Source organism: Rhipicephalus microplus, chromosome 4 (genome assembly GCF_043290135.1).
Source record: "Rhipicephalus microplus isolate Deutch F79 chromosome 4, USDA_Rmic, whole genome shotgun sequence".
In the NCBI taxonomy this organism is placed as follows: Eukaryota; Metazoa; Arthropoda; class Arachnida; order Ixodida; family Ixodidae; genus Rhipicephalus; species Rhipicephalus microplus.
The window spans coordinates 55994732-56007778 of NC_134703.1; the positions used below are offsets into that span (position 1 = coordinate 55994732).

The 13047-nt window shown below is 41.2% G+C and overlaps 1 protein-coding gene across 2 annotated transcripts; it reads right to left on the minus strand.

Moving 5' to 3' along the window:
• Positions 1–150: 150 nt before the first annotated feature.
• Lfg (Glutamate NMDA receptor-associated protein 1 lifeguard) lies at positions 151–11616 on the minus strand. 2 transcript variants are annotated; one of them, XM_075892789.1, is made up of 12 exons: positions 11477–11616; positions 8078–8162; positions 6059–6137; positions 4756–4809; positions 4577–4667; positions 3989–4026; positions 3458–3503; positions 3089–3130; positions 2907–2996; positions 2772–2819; positions 1874–2036; positions 151–344 (listed from the first exon to the last, which is right to left on the minus strand). In XM_075892789.1, exons 2-11 carry the CDS (start codon positions 8160–8162, stop codon positions 1881–1883), a joined length of 729 nt encoding a protein of 242 aa, XP_075748904.1. In that variant the 5' UTR covers positions 11477–11616; the 3' UTR covers positions 151–344; positions 1874–1880. The 2 variants fall into 2 exon arrangements, with proteins under 2 accessions (XP_075748904.1, XP_075748905.1); XM_075892790.1 differs by lacking the exon at positions 11477–11616 and adding an exon at positions 10955–11108.
• Between the last annotated feature and the right edge of the window lie 1431 nt (positions 11617–13047).

Genomic DNA, 13047 nt, shown 5'->3' on the forward strand with positions numbered 1-13047 from the left:
CACAAAAAATGAAAAAAGAAACACAAACAGTATTTTTTCACAACAAGTCTGTAAAGGAAGGGCATCGGTGTGTGCAGCATCATACCATAAACGGTGACAGCCACTCGCTCAGCATGGGAATGTAAAGGAGAAAGCCCACAAGGCAGGAGCCAACGAAAACAATGTCAGACGTAGCTCGACGAACCACGCCTGTCGCCGCTGGCACGGCTCACAATTTCCAGGATGTAGAGAAAGAGCATGATGACGTCCACGTAGAGTGTCAGGGCTGCAAAGATGTATTCTTCGGGTGTGATGGCAAACTTGTGCCGCCCGCCAACCAAAAGCTGCGTGTCAAAGATGAGGTACTGCGTAGAAAAGCACAAAACAAAATTAAAACCAGAACATTGACAGAATGAGTTCACAAATCTGTATCTTTTGCAACAGTTTTGTTGCTGGGTTATGTTTTGAGGCTTTACTAGCTTCCCTCACTGGAACAAATGCAAGCAAATGTTACTCTCCCAACACATACTATACTGTTGAAGATAGCTTCTTTTCATGAGACTTACAATAAATATTACACATCCTTAACATATGAACTCGTGAGGATGACAGTGTTAGTGCAGGTAATCAAGAGTAAAATAATTAATTGTGGGAGAGCCATGACACCGTTATCAGAGATGCAATAGTGGAGGGCTCCAGAAATCTCGACCAGCTGGGGTTCCTTAATGCGCACTTTATTGCGAGTAGATGGGCCTGAAGCATTTACGCCACCACCGATAATGTGGCCGCTCCGGACAGAATTAGATCCCACGACCTCAGGGTCAGCAGTCATGCACCATATCCACCATACCACTGCGACAGGCCAATTTAGAACTGCTGGGTACGTTAGGTAATAATTTCTTTTTCTCACCATACTCTCATGCCTGACATGTTTGATTAGAAGGGCTACCATGAGCAACTCACTCCTAATTTGACGACACCTTGTCCATCTATTGCACAGCCTCTAGGATAGATAACAAAGTAAAAACCTAGCGCCAAACCAAATGACATGCATTCCAATACAAGCCTACTCTGAAGTTTCTCGCAAAATATTCGCCAATGATTGAATGACAAGTCGCATTTTTTGCACAAGACATGGACTGCCCTGTCCCCAAGCACCAACATATTTGACGAGGAGAGGTTGGCAATCCTTGCATTATGTTTGAAAGCAAATAAAACGCACTGAAAGATGTGATGCCAATGCCGAGATAAAGTTGTACCTTCAAGTCGTAAACATCTAATCGATTGACTTATCAAGCCCCACCATATCCAGTTTCAGCCCATTGTTCGTGTAAGAACATAAAATAATTTCCCTAAGCATTTTACGGCAACAAGTGAAATGCAGAATTTACATTAAACTTGCATATGTGAATGATTGTGAGCATTAAAAACACAGGAAGATAAGGCTCACGCTCAGTAGCCCAGATTTGCAAGAAGGAAGAGAGAGGAAAATAAGTGAAGAGATACTATTACTACATATACAGCAGGAGGCAAGTCATGGTAAAAATGATAGCAGCTGAGTTGCAATAAGAAGAACATGCAGGAGAATGTGAATTTGTAGAAGAAAAACGAAAAGCAGGGCAAAAGAGTTCGAACGAATTCAGAGAATTCGAAAAAAGACAAGCAGATGGCAACAAAAGACGAAAAGCGGGCTTTTACAGAACAAAAACAAAAGCAGCTTTGCTTCTCCACAGTAGTGCCAACCCGTGATAAAAAAAAATGCAAAAGAGCTCAAGCAACCACTCCTCAAAGGTGAATAGAGTCGACGCAATGCAACGATCATTGAAATGAAGAGTGTGTGATGCCAGCCAAGAAGGAAAGCGAAGAGGGCCAGGCAGTGACGAAGAAAACTAACCGCTTGTTCAGTCTCTGTTGGCGTAACCAACGATCTGCAGGATCATGAGGAACAGGTTGATGATGTCCACGTAGAGACTCAGTGAAGCAAAGATGTACTCCTCTGGTGATACAGAGTACTTGTGGTTGCCACCAAGCATCAGCTGAGTGTCAAACACTAGGTACTAAGGAAGTGGTCACGAAGAAAAATGGGCACAAAAGGGGTCGTGGGGTGTGTGGTGGGGCAGAAAATAAGAAAGTTAGACAATAGGCAGTAAAATTAAATACATACTGAGCATCCACTACCACATAAATAGTGTTTTCTTAGCATGTACCACCCCTATAGTGGCTTGCCTTTGTGCAACTTTTTTTTAAAGAAGCATGAGTGCACACCCTAATCAATTCTAACTATTTGCTCTAACTACAAAAACAGTTTGGCACACAGGATATGTGACACTATTTAGACACGCTCAAGTCCCTGTATTTTCAGCGATATTAATATGTGATCTATAAAGTATATCCTGTGTACCGGCCAGACTGTACCTCTAAGATGTAGGCCGAATAAAGAATTCCCCCCTGCCCCCCCCAAAATTAATCTTTATGTAAGTTCTCTTCTAATGCACATTTGCAGCAAGGCATGCCAAAACAATAGCCTAGAGGAAAAATATAATCCAACAGCATATATTTCTAACCACAAGAACAATTACAATGATTCTGCGCTAATGTTACACAAGAGACCCTCAAGTGTGTTACACTGCACATCTGAGGTGGTCACAGCTGCTGAATAAGGTTCTCTTGTTTAAGTATGTTCAAGTGTCCTAAGTTGAACTAGAATAGCAAGTTCGAGTTGTCTGTACCCAACAGAATCCCAAATTCATTGTCGGAAACACTACTTTCTTTTTCCATCCATCTGAACTCACCACAGAGAAGAGGAGTGCTCCAATGCATGCATAAACCAGGCGCACAATCTGCAGAAAGAAAATAAACACCCGAGTCGGCAAACAGCTAAAAAGACAGAAGCATCTAGTTTCGCGAAGCAGTGACTTAGCCCTCACATCTCCTTTGATGAAGATCAGGGCGAAGCCGAAGCACATGAAGACCAAGGCGCACACAAACAGGATGCCAGACATCGCAGTGAAGTCCCACTGAAAGAAAATAAGTGTCACATGAGATGTCAGACAATAACGCTGGCATGCAAAAAGCAAGATAGACTTTCTCTTAAATGTCGGACACATACCTTTGTTTGGAAAGCAAACAGGGTCAGTCCGAGGCATACGACCTATACAAGTAACAAAAAAAAATCATGTCTCTATAAGAACTGTCCCGTCAAACAAATGCCATTAGTATAACATAAAAAGCAATTTATGATCAAAATAAAACAGGTCTTGAATGTGAAGCATTTTACGAGGTCAGCAAGCTAGTATAGATTGCAGGCAAAGAAGTTCTGGCAGTAAACAAGCTAAACATGCAACGGTACGACACAAAACAGGAATCAAATTCTAAAAGAATGTCAACACTAATAAGCATTAAAATGTGATAAAAAATTATCGAAGGAAAAATGGTCGGAGAAGCTCAAAACGTAAAAAAAAAATACTGGTCAACTTACAGTGCAGATTCCAACTGCTATCATCACTTCTTTCACTTCGTAAAAACTGAAAGAATAAGAGCAAGCAAGAGCAATTTTAATTTGTCTATTAAGCTTACCAAATCAATAAATTTTTATTACATATGTTTAATACTGAAAAGTCAGAACATGCTGCCATCTGGCCCCAGAATCCTGAGAGTCTTTGCTTAAATTGAAGTTGCATCAGGAAGTTTTCTCCTATTATGTCATCGTAGTGAATTAAGATTACACATTGCCAAAATCTTCAAATAATTGTTTAGATATAACATCCACCAGAATGCTAATACTGGTCATGCTTCCGACTTGACATCTCTATGACAAAACTCCACTCATGTAAAACCAAACTTCAAAGCAGGGACAAATGTTCCAAGCAAAAAATTTATCTGGAAAAAATGCTTTGTCATGTGATAAATGACAATGCAGTTAATCACATAAGAGTGAGCTCATAATTGTGACATTTACAGCTGTGCATGCCAGCAAACTTCTGCTAATGAGAGCAAGCAACAAACTCACCTTGACACTGTGCCAAGCAGAACACCTTCACAAACAGTCTGCAAAAAGAGAAGAAAAAATGAACTAAGTGTACAAGCAGATGGGACTATATAATAACTTTCGATGACTGACTTTCTTGATTAGAATCATAGCAAAATAGGAATATAACCTCATCAATAAATGACATAAAGCAAGATACAGTACCACATCGATTACACCAGCAGAGATTGCACACAAAAGTAGTTTTCATGCAGAAAGACTACTTCTGAAAATAAAAGCTGTGCGTGGTGGTTTTGCTTATTGTCACTGCCATCATCCCACCTCTCTGGGAGATCCACATGTGCCACATGATCCATGCAATGCACACATGTCACAAGAAGAAGCATAAATGAAGCTTTCTTCTTCAACATGAAAGCTTATATGGCGAGAGATACCCATAGTGAAAACTGAAGGTAGCTTTCAACTTCCTTGCAAAGTATCTGTGCAATTTAAGGCTTTGCTCTGCAGCACTTTGTCACATTTTAAATCTACATGACCTAACAAGAACAAGAAAAGGAATATCAAGATTCGATGGAAATTATTTAGACAATAGAGCCACGAAATACTCACAAACAAGAGGAGCAGAATCAAGTTGACAGGAAACGCACGACGAACACTTTCGCAGCAGGCAAGTACAATCATGAGCACAAACGTTATGACCCTGCAACAGAGTGGCCGTGTGAGTAACTGAGCTTTTGTGAATGACTGAGTCATGACCAAGAACAGATGCATGCTAGTGTTCTACTTACATGGCAGATATGTAGAGTCCCGGGTGCTGCCGAGTGTATAACTGTACGTTTGGCCTGGGAGTGAAAAAAGATGGGACTTCAACATGGTTCACTTATGAAAATTAAAAAATTAAAAAAAAAAACTCTGGAACGAATGAAAAAACATATGAAAGATAGGATAGTTCCTGCAATGGCTATACACAAATCTTACCAGTGCCTGCTCATCATTACCAGCAATTTTTAAAAGCAATTGATCAAAAGTAAGGTGTGAGTGAATTTAGAAACTCTTTTTGTACAGGTCCTATACAACAAAGGTTAATGAATATATACTGAAATTCTTCACGCCGTACTGATAAATGGGCAAAATGTCAGAAAAAAAAAAAAAAGGTGTGGTTGTGACTTCATATCTTAGCTAATTCTGCTATACATTTAAAAAATAAATTGGTTTTTCTAGATATTGTGTGCTATGAACTGTCGAACCTCGCTCTGCCTATGACATAATTCTGTGCTCTTCCACGACGTCCCGACCGTATGCAATGTAATTCGCTTCTTTTTCTTTTACCTCATCTTGTCATGACCACTGGATGCCCTGCACTCTTACAGGTGTGCGCTGAATAACACCTACTGTGCCCTGTAAGGTCACCTCCTAGACATTTAGCCTGGTCGACCTACTAAAACACTGCCTAAAAAAGAAAAATTTCTGAAGTTCTGTAAATTGTGGCTTGAGCAATAAATGCAAAAAAGGGATCTTTCTTGTAAAATATAAAAGCAGGTGACGTGTAAACAGATTACTCCTACAAATTTCAAACCAACTCAAGTCTTCTTGTACCCCTTCAATGGTACATTCATAAAAATACATTTTGCTGCCAGCTTTTGATGTTTACAGAAACATAAGCTCTAGCCACGAAAAAGTAGACTTAATGTTAGCAAGAAGTGTCAAGGAAAACTTCAACCATTGCTTGAGCAACATGAATCCATAATGCAATTATGAAACAAATGCCTTTTGGATGGTCTGAAATCTGAACAATGCACTTTTAGCAGCAACCTATGGCAACATAAATTAACTACTTGAACTGGTATAGCGCATTACGGGGAAGAAGAAACGGCCGAGCAGACCGACACAAGAGGACAGAGCGCTCTGTCCTCTTGTGTCGGTCTGCTCGGCCGTTTCTTCTTCCCCGTAATGCGCTATACCAGTTCAAGTACGACGAACCAACTCGCCCAATCTTCAACACTCGTGAACATAAATTAAACTACAAGGAGCCATAGGTGTGCAGGAGGGGGGGCCTAGGGAGAGACTGTCCACCACAGACGTAGTACATACTCAAATATGAAGAGTGCAATAAATCCTGCTGTGATGGCCAACTGTACCATGAGTATACCATACACCTTGCGGATGAACCCTGCAAAAACAAAATAGTTGTTAGATACAGACAAGTGTTTACAAAGCGACTTCAACAGACTCCATCTGAGATAGCTGGGTTACACAGTTTGATTGGTCACACACACATTGGTCACACACACAGTGTACCCCCAACACTTTTGCAAAAACAGACGAAACTGTCATCAATGAATTTTATAATGTGATCTTTGTGCACAAAACGCATTATCTCGCTAGTTGACATCGTTCTGTGCAGTTTCACATTTTGGAGCATGATATTACAGTTTCGTGCTTGTAACGAAACAAAACACTATTTGCTAGCTGAAATCATTTCTTGCGGTTTCAAAACGCTTCTCAAGATAACGTAACCTAACCTGACTTGCGAACTTTCGCATTACAAAACGCTGCATCTCGGTAGTTGATCTCGTTATCTTGAGACCACATAGGAGATATCTGTTCCAGCATTTCTAATATACCCAGCACAAACAATCAAGAAATAACTGCTCCGAGGTATTTTTCAAGGCTTACGAACAGAAAATGGATCTACAGTGTGCGGTGTAACGACTAGAGTGTCTTAAATCTTCATATAAAATAAGCAAAACACTATATATACATATTCTAAAATCTAAAAGATGACTTTTTATTTTATCTACAGGGGTGCAACACCCCATGTATGATATGGAGCAATTTTTTTTTAGCAGAAAAGTGTTGCTTCTGTAGCATACAAATCCAAATTTGGAACACCATAACAAACTAGGCCAATTCTAAAAAAAGAAAACAAAAATGTGTTGAAACCCTCCAACAGGAGATAACTCGTGCACTGTGGAGGTGATCAGCGCTGTTTTAATAAAAGTAGTGGGTTGAAGCATCCCACATGCCTAAATCACCACATGATTAGATATCTGTTCCGGCATTTGTAATACAGCCAGCACGAACAACAAAGAAATAACTGTACTTAGTTATTTTCAAGACTTTGCATTGCATATGTTCCAACAGTGAGAGCAATGACAGCATTAGAATTTGTAGCGCCTGTTATAAATCATTTGACAGGTGCTGCAAACCCTGACGTCGACATGCCGACCTGGCACCCTCGCAGTTTTGGGAGACTCGAAAAGACCAGCCAGTGGGAGTGGTGAAAAAAAGAAAACTGGCACACATTTATGTTTATTGCTTTTAAAGGCCACAAAAATGTCATACATAGCTCCAAATGAGCGCCAGTAAATCCTTTAGGGGTCAGCGATCATGGAAGTACTCATGATCATATAGTGCGTGTGCATAAATAAATATCGGACAAAATCTATCGTGTCCTGCGACAGCTACCTTCCAAGTGTTAGCATGCCTTTTCACAAGGCAACAGTAAACTGTGGCTAAAGTGGTTTAAAAAGGTATCTGCATGCGATAGCACAAGGCCAGAAAACTTTAAGACCGTTGCCTGTTATCCTTTCTTTCAAAATGAGTTTACGGCTGCTCATCAAGAAATTCATGAAAGTACCCGCGCAATCTGCCAGCATGCGCAAAATTTGGGAGTCTCCTGGAGGATACCAGAGGCACATTGCTAACATTTTTACGCACAGCTTCCGCTTTGATTTTCAAATGTTTATATAGAGCAGCATAGCAAACAGCAGCAAAACAATGTTTTCTTGTGCCAAACACAAGGCACACCTGCAATTTTCAGCACGTCTGGACTGAATTGGTTGATGATGCCTGAACTGCAGCAGGCCAACACGGTCAATTTCTTGTTTAAGTGAGTACAAATGAGAAAATTTTGACACTGGCCAGGCATTTTGGCACAGTAGTGCAATTTCAACAAATTTCAGTTTTGGCTATGCTGGGGGCAAAAACAAGGAATTGCGTCAAATTGTCGCAACTGACGCAGCAATTTCAACACTATCGATGGCTTTCTTAACAGCAGGTTTCCAAGAGAAAATTTTAGTTAGCCTGAGTTTAGACGTATGTACTTACCATGACGAATGGCTTTTTCAGAAAAGGCGGATGCTCCACCGTAGGAGCTGCCAAGCCCTCCCATTTCAGCATCGTAGTAGGACATCTTAAAAGAAACAACAGGAGCAAGAAAAAAAAAGAAAACCTATGTCAGTGTCAAGGCTCCTTTCGTACTCCACCCAATGTGAGCCAAAACACAGCAATGCAAATACCACAGCTATATATGTTGACCGGAATTGTATGAATGACTGAAACCCTCAGAAACATCTGCAACCTTGGCACTTGTCGCCGAATGTCGCAGCCAATGAGTCATCATGGCAAGTAGAAGTACTAGCCCCATGTGTGCTACTGAGCTCCCTCCCCTGACAAACACTAGTACTGCGTGTTTCCAAGAATTAATGCCAATGTGAAGTGAACATTCCATATATTCAGTAAAGTTTTAAACTTGCAATAAAACTGCTTATAATGTGCCCAGTCGGCTTTTGAGGTAAAAACTTGCGAGAAGGAAAAAAAGTGAAATGTAGTGTTTATCCATGTCGACAAAAGAAAAGACCTGTTATATGTATGCGATGTATGTTTGCTGAAATAGGGACATTAATCCTGCTTCATTAGCGTGGTATTCTTTGCGAATCAGTTACTTTTTGTTGCACATGTTAACAACATTACATTTTTACTAGGCCCTCTACTTTTCTAATTCATTTCAACCTTTATTTTTACTTGCTTAAAAAAACATGACTATGTCGACATCATCATATTTTACGTCGACCTTGGTTGGTGGCTTTCTATGGCACTTTAGAGGCAAGAAATGGCAATTTTTCTTGCCAGGGACCCTGGGGGGCCGATCACAGCCCCAGCAGTGTGTATAAAATAATGCAGTTAATTCTCAACTACACTGACTGTAAACTATGCCCCTGTTAGTCATATGCAGTACTTAAGTAATCATAACTTGGCTCTTTTATATCTAAACATTGATAATTCCTGTAAGTCGCTGCGAGACTTTAGAGCTGTAAAGAGCCTTTGTTTTGATCAAGAGAAAAAGATGGATACTTATATACACCATGCACCGAATCCCCGTGAAGTTGACAAAGAATGTATCACTGTTCAACAGAGGATGCACAAAGACAGCAGGAACAACAGGGCCCAAAAGTAAGATGAATAAACTTCTATTAAAACAAATATTCACTAAGCAATAGCACAGTGACAAGTACAGCAGGCAGTTGTCAAAGGAAAGGTCATGGCTATCGGCTAGTGCTTAGTCACATCTGTCGTTGCGAGCTCTAATACCGTTTCAGTTGGCAAATATCGAGACATTTCTTATATGCTACAAGTGTTTCAATTCAAAGGATATCACAAGCACGCTCTTAAAAGAGCCAGGAACATGAAAATGGGGTGCATTTTAAATAAAGTGAGAGTATGTGTGGCCTGTGACATCAGTGATAAGTGCAGAACATTCGTCTATACATAGCAAGACATTGTGACCTCTCTTTACATTCCCTCAAACAGCTACAGACCGTAGTATCTTAGATAATTGCAACTCGTGAATCACGAGTTGCAATTTGCACGAGAAAGACACCGAGTTGCACGAGAAAGACACCTACATCTGCTAGCAGAAACTTGATAAGACGTGATTTATGAAAAATGCTCTTCTTTAATGCGCCTCAAGCACAGAGCAACGGAGTATAGCAATGTTTAAATGTTTTAATGTGTCATAGTCATGGGGAAAACACACAAAAGTTAACGAGTAAGGCACTCTTGACGGCATGTGTACATTTAAATATATGAGAGGAATTCACATTCGATTCACAGGACATTTGTGATAACACTGTACTATTAGTATAACTGCTAGAAAACTCTAGAAACCATATTTCCAACAAAATTGTTCACAGCAGCTTTAGCAACAATTATACTATGAAAAAAGCAACCATGCATAGATCGTGTCAAGCTTGGTCAATGCTTCCCAACATTGGTCAGTGTCGAGTGTGTTTGCATTACTGATGTTTTTGCAGATCAACATGGTCAACAGTTATAGTCTCTTCCTAATGCATACAATTCTTTTTCTTGTTTCTATATGTTTACAAGAATGGGGACGTCAGTCAGGCAGCTGAATTTGCTTTCAGCCCTTCCATTCGCACCAGAGAGAGTCTAAATAAATTATTTGAAAAAGAGCGAAGCGAGAAAACGCCCACAGACTGTGCTTGGATTAACAAAACTTCGAGACACGATCTTATTCTATCCCTTTAAAAAGTTCCACAATGTAGAAAATTTCATGCTAAAAAGAGTTACTTTGTATTAGCCGATCTAGCATAGGTTTTTTTTTTATTGTGATTCTGAACGCGCCCTTCATGCGCAAAACGCTAGACAAGGTTGCGCAAGGGAGTTACGAACACCGATGCCAAGCCCACCAAAAAAAACAAAAAAAAAATGAGAGAGATTGACAATTGAGTGAGTCATACGCGCGTGTCTACAATGAATGATGTGACGTGATCGGTCACACACACGCCCAGTTCCTCAACGGCATGTCCACAAAACGTAAATCCAGAGAAGCGAAAGCAAAACAATCGGCGCTACGCGCACCGCAGGCGAGTGATGAAGAATGCGCTGAAATCCAACTCAGCGTCGCACAAACTATGCTTTGTCACGTTTGCTCTAGAGACGTTACCGCTACATCGGCCAGACAATGGGAATATCAGCGCATACGTAAAAAATATAAAAGCAGCTGGCGAAACAATCAGCAATGACACGCCGAGGAAGTGGCTGTTCAGTGCCTGCTCTACCCCCACAAGAGCGTTGGTGTACGACCGGCGATTCAAAAAGCATCACGCCACGTAAGACAGACTCTCAGAAAAAAAAATCAGTACCTGATAAATGAAACAGAAGATAAATGATAACCGTAGTTACCTGCAGTGAGACGGTGCAGCCTTGATTCAAAGCAGGAACCGCTGATGAAACACCGTGGAAAGATCGAGAAAGTGCGACCTCCTCTAAGCGGATACAAGGGACCCAGTTCACAGCAGAGGCAATACTACTACTATCAGGACGTGTCGCCTTAGATTTTATGACGACAGTGCTAAACGGAAAGCGCCAAACCACACAGAATGAACGTTTTTGCTAGATAAGACACAGTCCCTTCAATATGGCGAACAGTACACAGCCTTCAAGTATTAGCGCACGACATCGGCGGCCTATAGCAACGTTTTTCACAAGGTTAAACTAACAAAACTGCTTCAATAATGGACGCAAAAACACGTTTAGAAACCGACTGTTCCTAGGAACTGTAAATCAATGAAGCAGCTGCAGCGTTGTTATGCGAAATGATCGGCGGTTACTGATCAGCAAACGACACTCGTTCGATTGGGAGCTTAACTGGCTAAGCAGTGCTTATGAGGCTATTATCTGGTATTATGTCAAGTGAAAACATACCTCTCAATGATGAGTCAGCACTCAGGGGAAGCAATCCTTCGTATCTGCACGGACACAGACGTTTTTCACTGATTTTGCAAGAACACTCGTTTCCTGCAACGGCAAGCACGGAGCAACGAGCAACCTAAAGCAACAAAGATGACGTCAACGTGGCACACAGTTGACCTCCCACTGTCAGAATCCGCCGCGTTTGGAAAATCGGCACATTAAGACTTCAGAAATGTTTGTCAGATGGCGCTCGTTTGAAAACCGAAACCGAAAGCAAGCCATGCGAACACCTTTACAAAATGTAGCGTCGGATTCGCATATATTTTTAAAGACGATAGTCTTTCTTGGAAACCTTCGACGAAAAAATTTTGGTCTGCCTGTCTGTCTGTACATTTACCTGTTTGTCCGCCCTAACGATACCTCAAACGGCACCAAACGGCCAGCCCCATCCGCAGCGCCCACAAATATTGCTCAACGTTTAGCGTTCATAGTTGTGCGATTGTCAATTAAAAAGCAATTATTGCGCATATCTGAGGCACCACAACAACGCTTCGATGTCTTCTATGTCTGCCTTTATACTAGAAGAGGCACACACAAGTAACTCTAAGGAATGTAGCGTTTAATCGCGCTGCGCTGACAGTGCAACGCGATGCTAAAAAAGGTGTTTCCAACGTTTTGCTACGATGTCACGGTGGTGGCACATGCCCGTCGCTTTGCGTTCTACACCCTATCACCTCCGAGACTTGCGCGCATCTTTTTCCGCGGGCTGCACGCCGTCGTTTTTGAAGATAACTGCCAGATGGCGCTCGTGTCTAACGTGCCTAGATGCGCTTGTTCGTCTCCGTAACACACTCGAGGCACTCTAACGCAGCGCCTTCAGATTACCACTCACCAATTTTCTTGCGCAGAACATCAAATAAACGTTTTGTTCACTCTCTCCAGACGCAAGACTATAGTCTTCCGACGACATTTACAGTGTAACATGTAGATTTGGGCCAATTTTGTTTTCTCATCACATTGCACAGAGGTCATTTCGTGAACCGCACCACAAATGCAACAGGGATGCCAAAACATTTTTCACGAAGTTCACGTTGTCTTTGACGTGGTGGAAGTGATGAGACACAGCAGAAATGCGTGGAATAATTAGTTTTAAGATGGTACAGCTTGTTAAATATCGAAATATACACGTAAGGTCTTCACAAGCGAGTTTTGGTGATTTCTATAAAAATAATGTCCACTAATTTCAGTAATCTAGCTCACATGCTGGGACTGTAGTATGTGCCACAGGTTAAAAGGTGCAAAGCACTTCAGGGTCTCGGCTTGCCACGGCGTCTAATGTCACGGCAGTGGCGTAAATTGAGAAAAAAAATTCCAAAGGGGGACATACATCCTGTCATGGCTGCCATTTTGTTATTGTAAATACAGGTTTTATCTTAAGTTATGCAAAAATTGAAGTGATACCTTGAATTAAAATAAAAAAAGTACACCATCTTCCTCTATAGGGAATCATGGGTAGCATGCGAAGCAGCGCATGGGTAGACCTAGATAAAGTTCCGTTAATCACGGGAACCTTGCCCGATGTT

Bases quoted from the DNA above. Each gene is read 5' to 3' on its own strand.
- Lfg (XM_075892789.1), bottom strand. From the start codon at position 8,162: ATGTCCTACTACGATGCTGAAATGGGAGGGCTTGGCAGCTCCTACGGT. The intron at 4,810-6,058 runs GTATGTACTACG...TTTCACTCCCAG, and splicing joins ATTGCACTCTTCATATTTGA to GCCAAACGTACAGTTATACA. The intron at 2,820-2,906 runs GTGAGGGCTAAG...TTCTTTCTGCAG, and splicing joins TGATCTTCATCAAAGGAGAT to ATTGTGCGCCTGGTTTATGC.